Raw genomic sequence first — 23,221 nt, 5'->3', positions numbered from 1 at the left:
TCATAGCCGCTGCCACTTCCACTGGGGGGGGAGGGGGGGGAACCGCGCGTCAGCTCCCAACTCCGAATGATTTATGATCAAATAATTAAACGGTGCCGAGGGCGTTCGCGAGAGGGGTCTCGCTCGGTTAGCAACGCCCCGCGCGGCGACTTGCGCTCGTGGGGCGGAGGCGGAGGGGGGAGCGCGGTGGCGCGGTGGGGCGATGGCGAAGCTGGTCATCGGGCATCACCGCCGCTCTCTGAGATAGAACAGGGTGAGGTCAGATAATTGTTTTTTTACCCTTTTATCTGGCAACAAAGCTGACACCTTTTTTTACAAGGAGTCATGTTTACATTGACCACAATACTTGCGGTCGGAACGCAAACAAAAAACAACAACTCTGATAATGTATGCACTGTGCTTGAAATTGATTGGTCCACACCCGAGACAGCTTTCTTTAGAGCCTCGTCTCACGTGGTGTTGGACCAGAAGACGCCAAAAGGCGCACAACTCAAAGGCAATGCACCATCAGAGTATGAGAGCTCGGGGTAAGCATTTACACCATTGGAAACCTCATTTGCCAGTAACAAAATATGATATCAGAGTCGTTGTATTTTGTTTGCGTTCTGACCGCAGGTATTGTGGTCAATGTAAACATGACTCCTTGTAAAAAAAGGTGTCAGTTTTGTTGCCAGATAAAAGGGTAAAAAACCAATTATCATATTTTGTTACTGGCAAATGAGGTTTCCAAGCGTGAGGTCAATTGAAAGGTCAGGTGAAAGGGCAGCTTCATATGACGGTGGGGGTCGTAAGGTCAGATGCCCTGCCGGATTCAAGCGAGCTCATTGGGCTGAGGCAAGAGGGGAGGAAACCGGATGGGAGCCTCGGGCTCCAAGCCCCAGTCTGTTCTGGGTTCACGATTACAAATATTATCCGACATTGGTTTCAACTGTTCAATAAAATAATGAGTAACTTTCAAAAGTATCTCGAAGCAGCCCACTCGAGTTGCGGTGTTTAAAGTGGGCCCGCGCACAACGTTCAGGAACTTCTTTCTGCGTTTAATTTGCGGTCCTTCCCCCGCACCTTTGTTTAGCAGCACAATTCGCTACGTGTATGGTGCGAAGGAAGTTCAACATACATACATACTTACGTACAAATGTCCCTACAAGCGGGAGGCAATGTCGCGCCATATCGTTCCGCTTAATCGCGTCGAGGGTGCCAGCGGGGGATCTAACGGGGGGGGGGGGGTGCCAATGCGGGTGCCAACGGAGGCACCAAAGTGGATGCCAACGTGGGCGCGGCTAAAGATCTGACCCAGCAGCTCCCACTGCATGCGCTCTCCACCCCCCACACCCTCCAGTAGACAATGAACTCTGCAGGCGTTTGCCACGCCCTCCCCCTGCGTCTCTTCCTTCTGTAGCCATTCAGCTTCCGTGACCCCCGCACCAATGGTCCTTTGACCCCCCCCCCCGCCCCCCCAATTGGGAACCCCAGACTCGTAGAGTACTGCCTCTTGGTACGGTTTCCCCTCGTTATTCACGAGGGATACGTTCCGGAGATATGCTCGTAAATAGCAAATTCTGCAGATAATGATATTGCCCTGCAAAAATATGTTTTATTAATTACCTTAAATAAGTAAATACATCAATCAGCTTTCTCTCTCATCACTTTATCTCTAATCACTTTATCTCATCGCTCTATCTCATCACTTTATCTCTAATCACTTGATCTGTCATCACTTTCTCGCATCACTTTCTCTCTCATCACTTTATTTCTCTCTCTCTCTCTCGATGCAGTCGTGTCGAGTTCGAGATGCGATTCGCGGGCAGCCAAAATCGCACGTTCGTGAATAACGAGGAAACACCGTGCACGCGAACTTACCCTGTGGCTAGAGCACTCACTCCACACTCAGAACATCTCCAGTTCAAATCCCAGCCGGGGGTCGGCTGGTCTAATCCCTCCGGGGGGCAATAAACTGAGTGCCACTCTCCAAGGAATCCGCGGACTTGAACTGGCCACCGCCATGGTATTGGGTCATTTCTGCCACTGGTCCAAGGGTCGCCAGTGTCCACTGGAGCATAGCGACACTGTGAAAATGTCCGACGTGCCATCGTCATGTTGTATGTACGCCGAACTTCTTTCGTGCCGTACGTAGGCCAACCGCGCTAATCGGAGGTGTGGATGTTGACCTCCGGGGCGGTGGCGTGGCCCGGTGGTGGCGTGTTGGCTGCTCGTCGCAGAGGTTTCTGCTCGTCGCGAGGGACGCGCGAGAGGCGGTGACGTCGTTCGACGCGAGCGCTGCGGCTCATTTCTGTGCCGGCGTCACGGTCCGAAGTTTGCGGAAAATTTTAAAAAATGACACCGCAAAATCGCTCCATCGACATTACACGCAGAGCAGCAATCATCGCCCGTCGGCCAGGTGCTGAGTCACCTTTTTGCCAGCGAAGGGAGAGCTGCCACTGAGGGGATGCCCAATCAAATGCGTTGATGATGCGATGCACATTGTTTGTCGTGTCCCGCACCTCCAATTAGCTCGGTTGCCTATGGACAGTGCAAAAGAAGTTTAGCATGCACACGCACATAAAGCGCTCTTGACATGAAGGGAGGCCGCTCTTGTCTAAAACGAATGATTATCGAGGTCTCGCCGTCTCTCGGCCAGCCGTGCGCGTGCTGCTCTCGTGCTGACGCGGCGGCGTGTGCCTGCTGCCGCCGTGTCGTGCTGTCCCCCAGGCCGTGTTCTCCTCGGTGTTCTACTTCGCGTCGGTCGCTCTCTACCAGGGCTTCCTCATGGTCGGGTGAGTACCCCCCCCCCCCCACGCAGCCCCACGGCCCACGCCCCGGTCAAGTCACCGGACCAACCTCGGTCGGCGACGAGCGATGGCTCCGTTTTCTCGGTGTGGTTCTCTACGCGTAGTAAAGCGTTCGTCTTGGAATCTAGAACGTGGTGTCAGAAGTGGGGCGGACCCAAAATAATGCTACTTGTTTGAAGATTTTAAAAGAGTGGGATGCAAAATTGTGAATTTACGTGAGGGATTGTCTAAAGGCTTGGCGGTTAGGAGCACAGAATCTTTCGGCATCATGGCGGCTGCCAATGGTATCCCAGCTGCTGAAGGTGTGAAGATGAGTGGCGATTGGAGCAGCAATTGGGAATCCTTCGGGGCTGATTTAGAAAACTGCTCCATAGCAACAGGCCTCAATGAGAAGCCTGCAGACGTCTAAGCAGCCACACAGAGGAAAGTGATGGGGCAGTGAGTGTCTGATCTCGGACACGAGTCTGCTGTCGTTACTCATTGAATCTAGAACAATTTTATTGTTATTTTACTCTCAGCTGATTGGGCGGAGGGGGGGAGGGACGGGGGGGGAGGGGCGCGTTTGGCTGGAGTTGATGGCGGCTTCGTTTAATGAACTTTGTGAGGCCGAGCCAATTTGCTCTCCCCGCGGAGGCCGAGTGGTTCTTGCGTGGTCGGGGCTCCGCTGCACTCAAGATCCCCGAGAGGAGTGAGACTACTGCGGCTGACGTGACCTCGCTAGACTGGTGATGCCTGAACAGGAGTGAAGCCAGTTAAGCATTTGCTGTGGTTCCTTTACTGCCCCACAAAAAATGCCCTGCAAACTACTCAATCGCGATTACTCATGGCAACATAGCCTCCCCCCACTGCGAATAGCTTGGTAGGACCCTCCTGAAAAAGAGTCTCGAGATTCACTGAGGTTTTTCTGGCGAAACTAAGCACAACGATAACAATAACGATAACAATAATGATAACAATAATGATAACAATAACGATAACAATAACGATAACAATAATGATAACAATAACGATAACAATAATGATAACAATAACGATAACAATAATGATAACAATAACGATAACAATAATGATAACAATAACGATAACAATAACGATAACAATAACGATAACAATAATGATAACAATAACGATAACAATAACGATAACAACAACGATAACAATAATGATAACAATAATAACAATAACGATAACAATAATGATAACAATAACGATAACAATAACGATAACAATAACGATAACAATAACGGTAACAATAATGATAACAATAATGATAACAATAATGATAACAACAATAATGGTAACAACAACGTGAGCGGAACCCGCGTTGCCCGGCTCGGCGGTGACGGTGGTGGCCGTGTGTTGCCGCGTGTCGCCGCAGCTACGCCACGGTCTACACCATGTTCCCCGTCTTCTCACTCGTGCTGGACCAGGACGTGAAGCCCGAGACGGCGCTGCTCTACCCGGAGCTCTACAAGGACCTCACTAAGGTGTGCCGGTGCGGGCTGCCTATTGTGGGCGCCACGGTGGTGAGATGTTAGCTGGTATACAGGAGGAAGTGGGTCGGCATCGGGATCGAACCTGTATAGCAAGCGAGGTAGATAACATCTCGCCAAAATTAAGAGGAAATGTTGCTGGCCACGTGGAATTCCGAGCGGTCATTGGGGAGGAGAGGCTGCCATTCGCGGTGGTGAGATACGAACTCCCTCGCCTGTTCTACACGAGGTCGTGGGTTCGATCCCGACCCTTTGACGCCTGCTGTGTATTTGGAGTGTGCATGTCTCTCATCATCATCACAGTAGCTAGGAGATGTTAACTACCTCGCCTGGTCTACAGGAGGATCGTGGGTTCGATTCCGACCCCCGACACCTGCTGTGTATTTGGAGTGTGCGTGTCTCTCATCATCATCACGGTAGCTAGGAGATGTTAACTACCTCGCCTGGTCTACAGGAGGTCGTGGGTTCGATCCCGACCCCGACGCCTGCTGTGTATTTGGAGTGTGCGTGTCTCTCATCATCATCATGGTAGCTAGGAGATGTTAACTACCTCGCCTGGTCTACAGGAGGTCATGGGTTCGATCCCGACCCCGACGCCTGCTGTGTATTTGGAGTGTGCGTGTCTCTCATCATCATCACAGTAGCTAGGAGATGTTAACTACCTCGCCTGGTCTACAGGAGGTCGTGGGTTCGATTCCGACCCCCGACACCTGCTGTGTATTTGGAGTGTGCGTGTCTCTCATCATCATCACGGTAGCTAGGAGATGTTAACTACCTCGCCTGGTCTACAGGAGGTCGTGGGTTCGATCCCGACCCCGACGCCTGCTGTGTATTTGGAGTGTGCGTGTCTCTCATCATCATCATGGTAGCTAGGAGATGTTAACTACCTCGCCTGGTCTACAGGAGGTCGTGGGTTCGATCCCGACCCCGACGCCTGCTGTGTATTTGGAGTGTGCTTGTCTCTCTCCCCCTGGTCGCATGGACTTCTCTCCGGATCCTCCGCTTGTATTCCCCGCCACATTTAGAATCAACTTGCATTTAGAGTATTTGGCTGCTACAAATTTTCCACGTGATAAGCCACTTCATTGAGCTATCATTTGTGGCCAGGTCACTTCTGAAAAAGAGCTACATAGCTCAGTGGGTCTTACCTGGATAAAATAAAAAATAGTTTATAGTTAACCTTCATTCGTTAAAAAACAATACAGTACTCGCCATCGGGGAAGTGTTTTTACCGTGAGTGAATTTCATCAGCCGATGACTGTGAGCGGCTAGAATCGTGGAGCCCGATGGCGATTACGGCTGCTGCCTCCTCGAGGCCGGAGCGCGACTCTCGACCAGTCCTAGTGGACACGCACCGAGGTCGTGTCGTCATGGTTACTCTCGACCAGTCCGAGTGGACGTGCACCGAGGTCGTGTCGTCACGGTTACTCTGGACCAGTCCGAGTGGACGTGCACCGAGGTCCTGTCGTCATGGTTACTCTCGACCAGTTAGAGTGGACGTGCACCGTGGTCATGTCGTCATGGTTACTCTCGACCAGTCCGAGTGGACGTGCACCGAGGTCGTGTCGTCACGGTTACTCTGGACCAGTCCGAGTGGACGTGCACCGAGGTCCTGTCGTCATGGTTACTCTCGACCAGTTAGAGTGGACGTGCACCGTGGTCATGTTGTCATGGTTACTCTCGACCAGTCCGAGTGGACGTGCACCGAGGTCGTGTCGTCACGGTTACTCTGGACCAGTCCGAGTGGACGTGCACCGAGGTCCTGTCGTCATGGTTACTCTCGACCAGTTAGAGTGGACGTGCACCGTGGTCATGTCGTCATGGTTACTCTCGACCAGTCCGAGTGGACGTGCACCGAGGTCGTGTCGTCACGGTTACTCTGGACCAGTCCGAGTGGACGTGCACCGAGGTCCTGTCGTCATGGTTACTCTCGACCAGTTAGAGTGGACGTGCACCGTGGTCATGTCGTCATGGTTACTCTCGACCAGTCCGAGTGGACGTGCACCGAGGTCGTATCGTCACGGTTACTCTGGACCAGTCCGAGTGGACGTGCACCGAGGTCCTGTCGTCATGGTTACTCTCGACCAGTTAGAGTGGACGTGCACCGTGGTCATGTCGTCATGGTTACTCTCGACCAGTCCGAGTGGACGTGCACCGAGGTCGTGTCGTCACGGTTACTCTGGACCAGTCCGAGTGGACGTGCACCGAGGTCCTGTCGTCATGGTTACTCTCGACCAGTTAGAGTGGACGTGCACCGTGGTCATGTCGTCATGGTTACTCTCGACCAGTCCGAGTGGACGTGCACCGAGGTCGTGTCGTCACGGTTACTCTGGACCAGTCCGAGTGGACGTGCACCGAGGTCCTGTCGTCATGGTTACTCTCGACCAGTTAGAGTGGACGTGCACCGTGGTCATGTCGTCATGGTTACTCTCGACCAGTCCGAGTGGACGTGCACCGAGGTCGTGTCGTCACGGTTACTCTGGACCAGTCCGAGTGGACGTGCACCGAGGTCCTGTCGTCATGGTTACTCTCGACCAGTTAGAGTGGACGTGCACCGTGGTCATGTCGTCATGGTTACTCTCGACCAGTCCGAGTGGACACTCACCGAGGTCGTGTCGTCACGGTTACTCTCGACCAGTCCGAGTGGACGCTCACCGAGGTCGTGTCGTCACGGTTACTCTCGACCAGTTAGAGTGGACGTGCACCGTGGTCATGTCGTCATGGTTACTCTCGACCAGTCCGAGTGGACGCTCACCGTGGTCCTGCCGTCACGGTTACTCTCGACCAGTTCGAGTGGACGTGCACCGTGGTCATGTCGTCATGGTTACTCTCGACCAGTCCGAGTGGACGCTCACCGTGGTCCTGTCGTCACGGTTACTCTCGACCAGTCCGAGTGGACGCTCACCGTGGTCCTGTCGTCACGGTTACTCTCGACCAGTCCGAGTGGACGTGCACCGTGGTCGTGTCGTCACGGTTACTCTGGACCAGTCCGAGTGGACGTGCACCGTGGTTGTGTCGTCATGGTTACTCTCGACCAGTCCGAGTGGACGTGCACCGTGGTCGTGTCGTCACGGTTACTCTCGACCAGTCCGAGTGGACACTCAGCGTGGTCGTGTCGTCATGGTTACTCTCGACCAGTCCGAGTGGACGCTCACCGTGGTCGTGTCGTCACGGTTACTCTGGACCAGTCCGAGTGGACGTGCACCGTGGTCGTGTCGTCATGGTTACTCTCGACCAGTCCGAGTGGACACGCACCGTGGTCCTGTCGTCATGGTTACTCTCGACCAGTCCGAGTGGACACGCACCGTGGTTGTGTCGTCACGGTTACTCTCGACCAGTCCGAGTGGACGCTCACCGTGGTCGTGTCGTCATGGTTACTCTCGACCAGTCCTAGTGGACACGCACCGAGGTCGTGTCGTCATGGTTACTCTTGACCAGTCCGAGTGGACGTGCACCGTGGTCCTGTCGTCATGGTTACTCTCGACCAGTCCTAGTGGACACGCACCGTGGTCGTGTCGTCATGGTTACTCTCGACCAGTCCAAGTGGACATGCACCGTGGTCGTGTCGTCATGGTTACTCTCGACCAGTCCGAGTGGACACGCACCGAGGTCGTGTCGTCATGGTTACTCTCGACCAGTCCGAGTGGACGCTCACCGTGGTCGTGTCGTCATGGTTACTCTTGACCAGTCCGAGTGGACACGCACCGAGGTCGTGTCGTCATGGTTACTCTCGACCAGTCCGAGTGGACGCTCACCGAGGTCGTGTCGTCATGGTTACTCTCGACCAGTCCGAGTGGACGTGCACCGTGGTTGTGTCGTCATGGTTACTCTGGACCAGTCCGAGTGGACGTGCACCGTGGTTGTGTCGTCATGGTTACTCTGGACCAGTCCGAGTGGACGTGCACCGTGGTTGTGTCGTCATGGTTACTCTGGACCAATCCGAGTGGACGTGCACTGTGGTCGTGTCGTCATGGTTACTCGAGACTGCAGTGCACCGAGGAGGACGGCCTAACGTGGCAATTAGGCGCACATAAATGAATGTATACATATATGTATACAAATGTAGATATTTACTGAGTTGACTGATTGGCTGAGCTGATGATATTGGAGGGTGGGGTGGTAATGCGCCTCCATTCAGCGTTGTTGGCTACGTACGTCGCGAAAGAAGTTGTAATTGTGCGTCGCTGACACCGACAATAACCAGAAGTGGCCATTCGAAATGGGGGTGTTGGCCATTGTGTGCCAGCGTCATGCTCCAAATGACCCCCGAAATACTCAATTTGGAATGCACACAGCAGCAGTGGGCCCTACTGGCAGACTATATTCGTCTGTGAAACATAACGCATTTGTGATAGCCCTGTGCTTGTGATAGCCCTGTGCTTGTGATAGCCCTGTGCTTGTGATAGCCCTGTACTTGTGATAGCCCTGTACTTGTGATAGCCCTGTACTTGTGATCACCTTGTACTTGTGATAGCCCTGTACTTGTGATCTTCCTGTACTTGTGATAGCCCTGTACTTGTGATCACCCTGTACTTGTGATAGCCCTGTACTTGTGATAGCCCTGTACTTGTGATAGCCCTGTACTTGTGATAGCCCTGTACTTGTGATCACCTTGTACTTGTGATAGCCCTGTACTTGTGATCTTCCTGTACTTGTGATAGCCCTGCACTTGTGATAGTCCTGTACTTGTGATCACCCTGTACTTGTGATAGCCCTGTACTTGTGATAGTCCTGTACTTGTGATAGTCCTGTACTTGTGATCACCCTGTACTTGTGATCACCCTGTACTTGTGATAGCCCTGTACTTGTGATCACCTTGTACTTGTGATAGTCCTGTACTTGTGATCACCCTGTACTTGTGATCACCCTGTACTTGTGATCACCCTGTACTTGTGATATCCCTGTACTTGTGATAGTCCTGTACTTGTGATCACCCTGTACTTGTGATAGTCCTGTACTTGTGATCACCCTGTACTTGTGATCACCCTGTACTTGTGATCACCTTGTACTTGTGATAGCCCTGTACTTGTGATAGCCCTGTGCTTGTGATCACCTTGTACTTGTGATAGTCCTGTACTTGTGATCTTCCTGTACTTGTGATCACCCTGTACTTGTGATCACCCTGTACTTGTGATCACCCTGTACTTGTGATAGTCCTGTACTTGTGATAGTCCTGTACTTGTGATCACCTTGTACTTGTGATCACCCTGTACTTGTGATCACCCTGTACTTGTGATCACCCTGTACTTGTGATCACCTTGTACTTGTGATCACCTTGTACTTGTGATCACCTTGTACTTGTGATAGCCCTGTACTTGTGATCACCCTGTACTTGTGATAGCCCTGTACTTGTGATCACCTTGTACTTGTGATAGCCCTGTACTTGTGATAGCCCTGTACTTGTGATAATCCTGTACTTGTGATAGTCCTGTACTTGTGATCACACATTCAGCAGTAGCTTCGCCCAGAAAGTGAATGTTTACCCCCACACAGAAATGCAGTAGTATTAGCACGAGCACTAGGCCGACTCAGCCTTAAATGAGTACCTGGTGCGGTGGCTAAACATCAACACTGGGGAGACAAAGGCGGCTGGGCGTGGTGCTGGCCACCCACCCCCTCGTGTGCCGTGTTGGCCTTCATAGGTGCTCGCTAACAGCACTTGCCCCTACAGTCTGTTAATAGGCGATACAGGGGATCTTTGTCTTTGTTTCTAGTATGTGTGTGTGTGATTGTGTATGTGAACCAGTTGGTGTGTGTGTGTGTACATGTGTGTGGCGAGTAGCTGAATGTTCAGTGCGGCGTCTGTCGCGTTTAATATGGGCAGCAGCTTCAGCTTACCGTGATGTAGAATGCTTACTTAAATGAATGATTAAATGCGCCGGGCGCAAAGCACACAATGAATTATAGATCGGTATCTCACGAGCTCCGTTACAGGGGTATTGGGTTTTGACTGCACTCAATCGTGCGGTGCCGAGTGGCTGGCTGATTACGTTGTACGATCAGCGTCGCGTATGTAAATCCAGCCGTGCATCAAAGCGCCGCGATCATCTTGTTGCCGTCGCTCGGTGCCACAGCTGCACGGAGAATTTCGCCGATTGGATTGGAGTGATTTTTCTGTTTTGAATGCCGCTCCGCTCCCGATGAGACGCCTATTTTGACTCTTTGTGTTTTGCAGGGTCGCGCCCTCTCGTTCAAAACCTTCTTCATCTGGGTGCTCATCAGCATTTACCAGGGTAAGCCAGGGCGAACGTTTTCCCCGACAGCTTCGGGCGGCAGGGTTGCGGTGGCGGTGGTTACACTGGTGCCTCGCCGCAGAAAGCCGCGAAGGCGCCTTCCTGCGTGGAGTTTGACCGTTCTGCGTATGCTCTGCTGCAGAGTGTAAGTGTATGAGAGTGAGTGAGTTCGAGTGAATGGAATATGTGTGTGTTCTCCCTCCCGTTCTGCGTGGGTTTCCTTTTGGTTTCTCTGATTTCCTCCCATTACGAAAACAAAACCCAATGTAACCGATATCGGCCGAACGTCCCAGTGATGTAAAATTACCCAACAAATCACTCAATTGGCATCACACAGCAGCAAGCCGTGGAAACCGCCCCCTTACTCCGAAAACTTGGCGGGACCCTCCTTAAAATCAGGTCGTCACAGTCTTGGGACTCTCTTCTGCGGTAAACAAGCGTAAGAATATAAAATAACGAGTCTCTTCGAAACAAAACTATAAACTACCCCAAACGGGGGCGAGGGGGGTCGCTCGCGCCAGGTAACTCCGCGTGCCGAATTGGGTCCGCTCGCTCGGGATCAGCGGCTTCGATTCACCGGCAACGGACGCCACCTGATAACCCGCGCAGGAAATCGCCGTCTTCAATCATCGTCCATCAACCCCCCTCGTCGTCGTTCAGAGCGGATGTCAAAACTCGCGCCGCGCCGCTCTGTCCGTGCGTGGGGCATTGTTGTGGAGGTTTCTGTAAGCAACAGCTTACCCCTGTGACGACGACGCGGTGTCACGCACGGGTCGTGGGCTTCGAAGGTTCGGTTTTAATTGACGAATCTCTGTTTGAATTGCGCTTAACCCCCACGGGGAGTTTCCCCAGCACTTGGTAGGCTCGCTCCGAGTGGAGTTCCAGGGCTGCGGTACTGCAGAGAGTGCCGCCGCTGCCGCCGCCGACGCCGCCGCCGTGCACACGCCCTGCATGACAGCTGCATGTGGAGCCCTGATTTTACCCAACTCCCAAATCAATCACTCCCACTCCACTCCGCCACTCGGCCGATCCACCCGCACTCCGCTACTCCTCGCCACTCGGCCATCCTCCTTTGGCCCCTTGCGTGGCGCCGTGGCGCCCTTCCTTGGTCGGCCTCCGCGGCCGCAGGAGCCGGGGAGGCGTCGCCCCGGCGAGGCGACCGTGCCGCGGCGCCAGCGCCGCTCCAGCGCCGGCACGCGTGTGTGTGTCTCAGAGTGAGAATTTGTAGTCATTCTGTGGGAATCCGATGAGCTACGAAGCTCTTTTTCACAGATGTTCAGTAAGGGGCGCCGGGTCAAAAACGTTACAACAACAATTAATGCAAAAACACCACAGGAGTGCAAGATAGGTAAACAAACCACCCAGACACAAACATAATAAAACTAAACCATCCCCATCCTACCAGGCAAAGCCCACGGGAGGCATTAACTTATTTTTCACAAGCGACTTGCTCTCACAAATCATAGCTCCGGGGTCACTCTGCAACGCGCCGAGCCATGGCTTAGAATCTAAATAATCTTGACGTAATTCCCGGGCGTAAACGTGCGTGGGGAAGCATTCAAGCCTCGTTGTTTAGCCCCCGGCGTGCGTACTCCTCGGGCGGACGAATTGCGCTGCTGGCGAGATTCTTGGCCCCTCGTGGCGGCGACGCTAAGAACCACCCCCCCTCCCCCTCCCCGATCGCTCTCCGTGTTTGGAGACATGACCGGCGTTCAGCGGGGTTAACCCGAGCGCTCGGAGCTCTGCTCGAAGCGATGGGAGTTGATAAAAGCAGAATACAAGACCATCGTGGAGCAGTGGCTACTGGGGGAGGGAGGGAGGGAGCAGTCTTTGTGCTCAGGCTCTTATCTGCAAGAGGCAGAATTTCACGTGCGTGTGTACATATATCTCTCCTTTTTGTCCTTCGCAGCCTTATAACATCTCCATATTTGTATCTATCCTAGCTCACGTCTCCATCCTCCCCCTCCCCCCACCCTGTATCATTTTCTTGCTGTATCTCTTCTGCGCTCCTTGGCCCTCAATCACAAAATCAATAACTGGGAGGACGTGGGGCGGAAGGGACGGGCAGGGGGTCCAGAGCAGTTGTGCTCCATCTGCTGATAAGACGATTAATCTTTCCCGACCCTCTGCGCCTGCCAAGATTAACCCAGCTGCTGCTGCTGCTTGCTTGCTGCTGCTGCTTCTGCGGGAGGGAAGCTTCGGAGCCAGACGCACGGCGTCAAGTCAAAGCCGTAGCACGATGCGTTGGGCAGCGTCGGACCCCGGGTTGGTTTTCTGCATTTCTGGCAAATCCTCAACGCTCACGCTTTGGAGTTTCACATCGCCGGCTGCGGTTCGCGCCACGATCGCTGAACGTGATCATTCAGCACGTGGTCACGGTTGCTGACGTGACAATTCCCTCTTCGAGTCATCGTCGCCCGCGCGCGATTATCGGCCGGGGACGGAGCGACGACAACCACGGGCACCCTGCGCGGTTAACTCGGCTCCGATTGGTCGTCGTTCTTGTTTGTTGCGTGGCTCTGCCGCGGGTCGGAGCGCTCGTGGCCAAACGGGGGGAGCGTCCGTGGCGGTGGAAGGCCGCTCCGCTGGACTATAGAGGGTTAAGCAGGACAGGTGCTCGTGGGATTTTATAACTGTGTGTGTGCGCGTGGACAGTAAAGGATGGCTCGCACGGACGGAGCCCGGCGGCCACACACAATGAGCCCGGCGGCACCGCCCGCGCCTTCTCGCTAAACGCGACCTCTCCCCCCCCCCCCTCGCCAACGCTTCCCGCGCTCGGCTCGTGAATCCCCTTTTTTGTGCTCGTGTCAAAAAAAAATATAAAAAAAATCCGACACAAAAGGGCTTAATACTTTTGCTCAATTGAATTTTGAAAATATATATTCCTTAACCTCCCTTTTCAGCGCCGCATCGCGACACTGCGGAATACGAGAGCGAGGCCGTACGTGCTTGTGTGCGTGCGTGTCCATCAGGGAACACTTAATTACTGCGATGCACTCGATCGCTTTTCCAGCCTCTCTCATTTCACACCCGACGAACGCGACAGAGTTTGAGCTGAAGCTGCATCATTGATGCTAAAGGCCGTAACTAAAGCCGGGCACACAAACAACACACCTTTGTACGCTTTGTGGCCTTACGTAATCAAACTTAACGTAGATTTGGGCAAATCTCCCCATGCAAGACGCACCTCAAAAATTGTCTTGAGGATCGCCCGTGTCTTTCCTCGAAAAAACACCATTATTGTTATTTTTATTTCGAACCTGATAGGGAAAGCGCTGGATGCGTGTATACACAGCAATGAGATTCAAGGGTTCATGATTGTGCGCGTGTTATGGCATTAAGCCCAGTAACCCCTGGAATCCTCGGTTCAAAATCTCAGGGCAGGGTAAAGTAAAATTCGCGTCGGATGATTTGGTAAGCACTTTATTCGGCCAGGCCCAGCCGCGCGGCCTTGCTCATCAAACCAGCCGCAGGCAGAGTTGACCCGCTTGCGTGTCTGCACGGCTGAGGAGGGCGCAGTCTCTGCTAGACGTCTTCCTCCCGTGGACCATTTGACAGGACCCACGTAGGCCCCTGCCTTGCCACGTCGGGTCGGGGAACGAAAGAGGCTCTGTCCTGCCCCTTGACCCCCACGGCACGCTGGGTGGGGGTTAGGATTCCCGGGCTCGGAGCGCGTGCCGAGACCACCGTGCGTTGACCGCTCGCTCGGTGCAGGGACGCAGTGTGGCATGGCACGCGGTTAACGCGCCGTGGAAACGAGGCAGTGGAGGGGACGATGGGGGTGGTTTCCCCCTGCCTTGAGACCGCACAAAATGTGTACGTTGTTGATATTCACCAGAGAAAGTAAGCTGAATGTATGTCTTGTTGTTGCTTCAGGGTCTCGTTAAAAAAAATCTTCAAATTCCAGTACCACCCCTTACCGTGGGAAGTTCCTAGATCTGCCTCCGTGTTGCTAGGAGTGGAGGACGTGCGTGGACAGCCAGCCGCGATTGTTCATTCCCTACCCACACAGAGTGAACGCACTGCCGTTCACGTGCGGCTGACGGTTGTTTGTTGTTGGTGGTGCGCGTGCGTGCGTGCGTGCGTTTAACGGTGAACGACGCGAGCGAGTGGTCGCCGCGTGCCTCACTCCGTGATGTCGTTCCGGCTCCGGCGCCAGGTGGCATCATCATGTACGGGGCGCTGCTGCTGTTCGAGGCCGAGTTTGTGCACGTCGTGGCCATCACCTTCACGTCGCTCATCCTCACCGAGCTGCTCATGGTGGCGCTGACCGTGCGCACCTGGCACTGGCTCATGGTGCTCGCCGAGTTCCTCAGCCTCGGCCTCTACGTCGCCTCGCTGCTCTTCCTCAACGAGTACTTCGGTGAGCGAGCGAGCGAGCGTGCGACGCGCCGGCCTAACCCACGGTAATCGTAGCCACCACCTCGGAGCGCCCAGCGAGACGCGCTACGCCTCGTCCTTCACGTCCCCTACAGCTGACTCCTGAAACTCATTACTCACCTGTGTGGCCACCTGTTTACTGTTAACAGATGTTTTACTGTAATATCGGCAGCTTACTGCCCATTTGCATTGTCGCCAGTGATTAGCTTCGCAATAGCTCCGGTCCTTTCGTCAGCAACCTTCAATCAGAGGAAAGGCACGGACCGCCGCAAGGCTCGGAGTAAGAAAGGGGCCCGGGCAGCCTACCTACCCGAGGCACGTGGAAAGCAGAAATCTCTCCCCTAGCTAGCTGGTGAAGGACCCTCGTACATCGGTGGGGGACGGGGAGGGCAGCAGGCGCGTTAGAGGAGGGGCTGATGCCACAAAGTCTCGTTTACGTGTCGCGCACGGGGACAGACACGGCCGTGTTGGGGTGAGCCCATGGGTGGGCCCGGGCCGGAAAGGAAAGCTTTTGAGGTACTACACTTTGAAAGTGGATGTGGGCATGTGACGTGAGTGGATGAATGGTGGAGTGGGTGTGGTTTAAGTGATCCTTGCTCGCTGAGCTTAACTTCGCGGTCCTGTGGCGACAGCTGCTGGCAGTCTTTGGAACTGCATGGGCCGCCCATGGCTCGGCCGCATCCGTCCCATCCTTGTCACAGTCTTCTTGCACTTCCAGCCGGCATCGCACCGAGGAGGCAGATTGATCGGCCGGTTATCGTGCCTTGTTTAATCAGGTTGGAGCCCGGCGGAGAGTTTGCCATCGTTTTCAAGGGCGAGCTGTGGTTGCGAAGCGAGATCGCGCAAATTTATTGAGCGTTTGCATCGGCGGCACGAGTTTTCAACGACGCGCACAGAGCGCACGACGCCTGGGCACTGTGCAAAAGCCACCAGCGGCCCCTGAACAAGTGCATTGTGGCCCTCTCGTCGCACGTCACCATCGACATGAATTTGAGCAAATGTGACCAGCTCACTTGTGGTGCTCATCACTGCCACATCACGACACTGAGCCAGCACAGCTGAGAGGCCTGAGTTGATGAACCCCCTTTGTGCCAACCTGAGATAGAACCCACTTCTAATTGGCAGTGGGCTTTCATGTTCGGAGCCGGGTCGCCATTGGCCGCTCTGGTTACATTTGCATTTAAAATGTTTTTGGTGGCCCCTTCGGCATGATGGGAACTACCCACAATGCCCTTCAGACCTCAAATGAGTTTATTAAGCATATGCACAGTGGCCTGGTTGTATCCCATTGTGGAAGTGTGGAGCTTAATAGCTCGTCGGATTCCTCCAGTATAAATAAACATTCTGATTCTGTTTTCCTTCCAGTCAATCTGCATTGGTACTGCGCATCGCTTCACCCACTGCTGCATTGAAAACGGCTGCGCTGTCAGCTGGTTCAGCCGATGGTTTTAAAAATGTACCGATGACATAAAAGGACGTACCCAAGCATGATGACGTAACGTTAATTAGCTAAGAACGACCTTACGGTTGAGTACACTTACAAACACCCTGACCCTAATACACAACAGAGACGTGAAACGCTCCAGTCTGCATCAGGGAGCTAATCCTGCACTGAGCTGTTTGTGCTGAATTGTCCACCACTTATCCCACACGTACACGGGGCACACGCATACAGCCCTCTTGCCAACCCACTGCTGGATGAGGGCCGGCCAATCCCGCACCTCCGATTAGCACGGTTGGCTACGTGCGGCACGACAGAAGTTCAACGTGCGTACGGCCCACGCCGTGCAGGTCGTGGGGTGCCATTTGACCGTACAGTAAAACCTTGGATTGCGAGTAACTTGGTCTGCGAGCGTTTTGCAAAACGAGCAACATTTTAAAATACATTTTAATTTGATAAACGAGCGAGGGTCTTGCAATACGAGTAGCAGTACGTATAGACGCTTTGTCTGCCGAGCGTCAGTGATCACAACCGATATACGAGTGCTTTGATATACGAGTGCTTTGGATTACAAACACGTTTCCGGAACGAATTATGCTGCGCAATCCGAGGTTTTACTGCACTCCACCACGCTGGTCAGCGCGGCTTGGCAAAGGTTTGTCACGTGCTCGCGAGCGTCGTGTCGCCGTGCGTGCGTGGTGACCCTCATGCGGACAGACGCCGCTCGTTTCAGGGATGAAACCACGTCCTCATCTCATTCGGATGCCGTTGCCTCTTTTGCGAATGGAGCGAGAGAGACATTGTCCCCTAGAGTTACTCGAAGGTTGATTCAATTGTTGCTACACGAGGGCCTCGCCATGCCGTGCGGGTCATGGGGGTTGTTTTGACCATAATTCACCGCGCTGGTGAATGGAGAGTTGCCGATAAATAAATATCTAAATATAAATAAATATCTACATATTTGAAGTAGGGTTGAGGGGGGGGAGGCCAGGATCACTTCATAAATCGCTCGCCACTGATTTGAGCTCCGGCCAGGAATCCAACTCGGGCCGCTGGGGTTTGTGATGCCCCAAACGCTGCGCCACCTCTCCACCCCTCCCGTCCCTCGCCCTGGGTACACTTTTACGTCGGCAAATTTGGGATGCGGCGATATCCACGACGGTTTGCTCTTATTAACGATGACAACCGCGGCGCGTCTTCAAGATCCGCCGCCAGTAGGTGGCGCGGCGTGCCCGCACGGGCGGCATCTCTCTCTCCTTGTCGCCGTTTCCGTGACTGCGGGCGGTGGCGGTGGGCGGCCGTGGGTGGCCGTGGGCGGCTGACCAGCTCTGGACGCGCCGCTCGACCGCCCGGGCGCGAATCCCTGATTTGTACGCGGGGATTTGGGATTTCGAGCAGACATATGTTATGTCAGGTGCAGTGAGTTCTGCAGTCTCGGCAAGGTGACCAGTGCTGGCTAAATAACCACACCAAAACATTCGGCTGAGACGTTGCTCGCACACTGAATGGATTCAAGCCCAGCTCTATGAAGGCTCTATTGGACAGAAGGACACCGAGCACGGCAAAGCTACGAGCGTGCAGGCTCGTGGTGGCCGCGCACGAAGGCCCTTTGAGGGATATGACGAGCAGCCCCTTTGATGTCCCTTGCGTGTGTCTTTCCACAGTGCGTTGTGTGGCTCTGCTGTCTACGGCGGAATCCGGAACGAACGTCGACACGGCTCGCTCCGCCACTGAACGTTGGCGGCACAATTTCGGTCAATCTGGTGAAAGCGCTCAAAGTAAAACGACGGCGCCGCCCGCGTACGCGGCCGGCCAAAGCCCTTCCCGGCGCAACCCCGCCGTGCCTTCGCCGTGTCGCAAATCGACGAGCCCCGACGACACAGAGCCCATCGCGCCGCCCTCCCCGTTCCTCCGTGCGACCCCGCGACCCTGCCCCACCTCGCCTCTGACCTCGCCGCGCCTCTAACCTCGCCGCCGTGTCTCTAACCTCTCCCTGTCTCTTGTGTGGACGCCTGTGTCGCTCCTCCTCCGCCCCTCCCTTCCTCCTCCCCGTGTGTGCCTCTTGTCTCCCCCGCCTGCCCGCGCAGGGATAGGCAGGATCTCCATGGGCACCTTCATAGGTGAGGCTTCCCCCGTGCATGCGGCGCACGCCCCTCGTTCCGGGGGTTTTCCCGCGGTGTTCGTAGCGACGAGACGGCCGGCCAGCCGCGCCGAGCGCCGTGCCGAGCGCCGTGCCGAGCGCCGTGCCGAGCACCGTGCCGAGCGCCGTGCCGAGCGCTGTGGCAACACAGATTGGGGGGGGGGTGGCGGAGAAGGACGGGGGGGTGGGGGGCATACCTTTTTTCCACCTGCGGATCCACGCTGGCTCAGCACGGGTCAGGAGGCACGAGTTTCTCTCCCGCTGCGCGAGCGGCGCCGGTAGACAATGCGGTGGCATCGGTGCCTTTGTGGTGCGACGTCATGGCCCCAGCACGGCCCGCCTCCCCCAAGCCAGATTCACATGTCGTCTTGTGTGCTCGCATAGCACGGCTCAGTAATATGCCAGTGGAAAAGCACCCGTGCCGTGCCGGTCCTTTGCTGGCATGGTTCGAATGTGCACATAGAAAAGGGGCGTTCGAGAGTATGGTGGGGGGAGGGAGGGCAGGCAGGTCTCGCGCTGTGCGCCCTCAATAACCGTCTTGACCGCCTTGGCTAGACGACGTGGGGCCACCCCACGGCTGCTCGCTGCCCAACCCCTGGAGCGCTCCGGCGCGCTGGGCCCTGAGCGCCAGCGCGCCGAATCTACGGTGCCTTTGTTTGCGTGATTCCTCATTAAGCCCCGTGACGGTGAGTCAAACGAACCGCGGTGTGCGCTGACGGTCCGCCTTACACTGCTGGACGTTGGCGACCTCCTCGCAAACGGCGTGCCAGTCTTGAGAGCGCGGAGGGGCGGCCGGTCGCTCTCCGCCCGGCGTCCTTTCGGGGTCGCTCCGCGCCGCCGTTCGGCGTCGCCCTCGCCGTTGCGGCCCGCGCTCCCCGGGAGTTTCTTCCGAGCTCTCGAACGTCGATCGGAACGTCGGACGTCACGCCGGACGGCAACGCGGTGCGACGCGGCATGGCCGCGTCAATCCCACGCGGCGAGTTTGACGCCGCGGTTTGTGACAGCAGGGGGCAGCAGCAGCACGTCGCCGCTGCTGCCGCTGCTGCCGCTGCTGCTGCGTTGGGTATCGTGCAGGTTATTTTTTGTGAATTCGGAAGTTTGGCCAATACCAGGGACATTGTTTGTTGGGTCCTTTTTAGCCATGGAAGCAAACTGTAAAGAACCCAGAGGAAACCCATGCAGGATAAGGGGATAGAGAGTGTACACACTCCGCACAGAGAGCAACGCACGAGTGTTGCTTTCCAAATTGCTCATGTCCACAAATCAGGGGAAATCGATCAAATGCAGAGATGACATCATTATAAATCCCACACTCCGAGGTCACGAATCTCACAAAATGTTTTAGTTGTGAAATATTCCAAAATGCAAATAACCATTTACTGTCAATGAAGGCAGAAATATGTAAATATGTGTTTGGTATTAAATGATGCCATATAAACTCAAAAAGCATCTTCCCACACAATCCAGACAACAAAAACCGCCATTCCCCACTAAGCAGCAGTGACGTCGCCACAGCGCTTGTGCCAGGCCACGTGCACTTTAAGGCCACGTGAAGTGTCGAAGCTCGCTGCTGGCAGGAGGTCACGGGACAGACTCCGCAGGTGCCATGGATTGACTCACCAAGATGACTGGCAGATGCACCACCTGTGCCTCCCTACTGCGCCGACAATCCGGACAATGCAGGCGACACCGTGATCCCGAAGAGAGGTCAAAGACGAGGGGAACACAGAGCACGAGGCGGCGCAAGAAATGGGAGTGGCGCTGAGCCGGCTGCCCCGTCGCTGCGCCGCAGCGGTTAAGAGCGGCGGTTGGGCGCCGCGGAGAGCCGGGCCTCTCCATGCGCGACGCGTGGCGCTGGAAGAGCTTGGGGAGCGCTAATCCTACGCGATCCCACTTCCTGTCTCTGTGCCCGGGAGCGACGGCGGTTTGCACAAATCGCGTTTGTCCGCTACGAGGGCGCCGTTCTGTTGACCGTGATGCTGGCGGGGGGGTGTCCGCCGGGCCCGTGTGTGGGGGAGAATTTGAGTGTGGGGACCGTGGGGCGGCGACGAGAGAAGCCGTGACATTTAAAACGCTGGAAACAAAGTCACGGGCTTGTCGAGTGTGAGCGGTGGCCGCCCGCGTAGGCAGCGGCTCGGAACAGCCTGGGCTCTCTCTAAATGTCACGGTCCGAATCGTGCGAGCCGGCCGTTTGCCGTGTGTGTTGAAGGTACACGAGCCAGCCGTGTGTCCGAGGATTGTATGGCCTGTCAGCCTGCCAAAGGCGCCAGTCGCTCGGCCGATTTCTCTGCACACCCAAACAATTATCTTTTTTTTTACTTTACTGCTGCCAAATCGTAGATTCGTCAAATTCCTGTGCGGTGGATGTGAAGTGAGCTTTTCCAGCTCTGAAGCGTTGTAAGTGTGCGAAGAGCAAAGGGAAATTCATAGCATAATCTCTGCTTGCCACTGGGACAAAAGTAGCAAGCTAGTGATGATGTGTGTATGACACTAAGACGCAAGTGCCAGGCTAGCGAGGCTACGTATGCTCCTCATTTGAGCAACAGATCAAAATTAATTGAAGGCAGCGGATTTTTCGCCAAGTGTTGAAGCCCAACCAAACCGCAGCAGCATTTGTTGCATGATTACCTGTGGTTGTCTGTCATGTTGAGCAGGAGCACGCGCTGGTGAAACGAATGTAATCATCATGATTTACAGCACGGGGTTAAGTAAAGAGCGCGCGTGGGTGTGTGCACACGCAAATGACCGTTGCCATGTGCATGACTGTTGCCATGTGCATGACTGTTGCCATGTGCATGACCGTTGCTGCGTGCATGACCGTTGCTGCGTGCATGACCGTTGCCGCTTGCACGACTGTTGCCGCGTGCATGCCTTTGTGAAGCTTCGCGAGCATCTGCAGCTGCACGATTCTCACGATTCCATCCTTAAGAACCAAATAGGATTGCTGAGTACATGGGATCGATCTTGGGATCGGTAGGATAGTGGCATCGCGGGGGGCCGGGTTGCATGGAGCCCTGCATGGAGTGCTCAGGTAAGGCGGGGGGGGGGGGGGGGTGGAGCATTGGTGCCTCGCCGGCCTAGTGCCGTCGCCATGGAGACCCGTGACCGTTTCCAGGGTAACGCGTTTCTGTGGCGATTCTGGCGGATAATGGCCAACTGGGAAATAAATAAGTAAACAAACAGATACATACCCCGGCATCTATCGCAGCTGCTGCCAACGGGTCTCACAAAGTCAAATGCCAGGGCAAAAAAGTGTGTACAGTGCCGCATGCGGCCTCTCTTTACGCTACCGCCGTGCCAACGTGGGGTGCAGGCGCGACGACGCCATCATGGCGGACGCCGTCGCGGCCTGCGAGCCTTCCTCGCAGTCCGTCGGCACGGCTGATTAGTAATCTGATTACTTGTAGCTCGTTACAAGTAATCTGATTACTGATTACATGATTGCTGATTACTTGTAAACTGTAAAACTTAAATATTCTTTGGCTCTCTCGGTAAAGCCACGTACATAGAAGAAAAAATACTCAAAGTAATAACAATATCACGACGTTTCGATCGCAACACAAGCAATCGTCATCAGGTGAAAAATATAGCGGGAGAGCTGCTGAGGCAGGATGTTATAAAGGTTTTGAGATGGGTGTAGCCCAAGGGTCAGTGGGCGGGGCTAGAGATGAAATTTGCATGTAAATGTAAGATCGGAGAAATCTTGACGAACGAAGCTGTGGGGCTGGCCATTGTATTGTGAGAAATTAGCATGTCAATGTAAGAGATTTGCTTGTAAATGTAAGCTCAAAAAGAGCCATCGCCACATGGAGGTGGAAAAAGATGGCAAGCCGCCAATTACTAACACAGCTAACGGTGGCTGTGTTAGTGAATGTAACTCAGAGAGTCGAAAATAACTGCTAACATAGTTATGTAGGAAGGAAACATCACAGCCAGTTATGACCTAAACTGGTTGATAACGTCCTTCCAATGGTTGCTCAGTTTGTACCCGTCTTCTTGGTTGAAATTGTGTCTGTGTTTATATATCTGGATGGCTTCATGAACGAATCTTTGCTGATAGCCAGTTGGTTTGCAAAGTACCTTCGTCTTGGCAAAATCAATTTCGTGTGTGCCCACAGCGTTAAAACAATGATCAACCATGGCCGAGGTATTGGTCCTACCGTGTTTCAGATCTGCCTTATGTTCACGAACCCGGTCCGAGACATCACACAAACTAAAAACTATGGTTTTTTTAGCTTACCAGGTAAAGCTCACTGAACTATATAGCTCTTTTTCAGAGGCGAACTGGTCACAAATGATAGCTCAACGAAGTGGCTTATCAAGTTGAAATTTACAGCAGCCATGTTGTTTATGAATGTGGAGGGGAAAACCGTGACGGACCCGGATGAAAAATAATATCCACGTGACCACGGGGAGAACACGCAACCTCCAAGTAATCTGATGACTGAATGGAAATCAGCTCTCGGTTAATCCCCATTGTTACACCGCTGTCAGTGTTCATTCAGATCAGTGTTACCGAGCATGTGCTGTTTGACTTCTTTTTAGGATAAATGTTTGCGACTTTGAAAACAATTCGTAGCGAATTGAGGGACGTTATTGTGCGCTTCAGCGTGGTTTTGATGTAATCGCAGCAGCAGCCAAAGCGCGCAGATCACGACACAGAGAGACTTCGACAATTCACGTTTTATTTCCCACAGTGAATCTACATTCATCTTACCTACGCGCTGTTTTTTTTTCGTAGAACG

At 54.2% G+C, this 23,221-nt stretch overlaps 1 protein-coding gene across 4 annotated transcripts in view; it reads left to right on the top strand.

Moving 5' to 3' along the window:
• ATP9B (ATPase phospholipid transporting 9B (putative)) overlaps positions 1-23,221 on the top strand; it is a 124,382-nt gene that overhangs the window by 90,729 nt on the left and 10,432 nt on the right. For 3 of the 4 annotated variants that reach the window (XM_032971315.2, XM_032971312.2, XM_032971316.2), the window contains 5 exons: positions 2,710-2,774; positions 4,168-4,276; positions 10,458-10,515; positions 14,675-14,878; positions 18,424-18,456. In XM_032971315.2, coding sequence (XP_032827206.1) covers positions 2,710-2,774; positions 4,168-4,276; positions 10,458-10,515; positions 14,675-14,878; positions 18,424-18,456 — 469 coding nt within the window. The remainder of the gene's footprint in view (positions 1-2,709; positions 2,775-4,167; positions 4,277-10,457; positions 10,516-14,674; positions 14,879-18,423; positions 18,457-23,221) is intronic. The other variant, XM_032971314.2, reaches the window with a different exon arrangement.

The sequence above is a fragment of the Petromyzon marinus genome, chromosome 45 (assembly GCF_048934315.1).
Source record: "Petromyzon marinus isolate PM22_M1 ecotype Great Lakes invasive population chromosome 45, UKy_Petmar_22M1.pri1.0, whole genome shotgun sequence".
In the NCBI taxonomy this organism is placed as follows: Eukaryota; Metazoa; Chordata; class Hyperoartia; order Petromyzontiformes; family Petromyzontidae; genus Petromyzon; species Petromyzon marinus.
The sequence above is the reverse complement of the archived record's forward strand: the minus strand, read 5'-3'. Positions and strand labels throughout refer to the sequence as shown.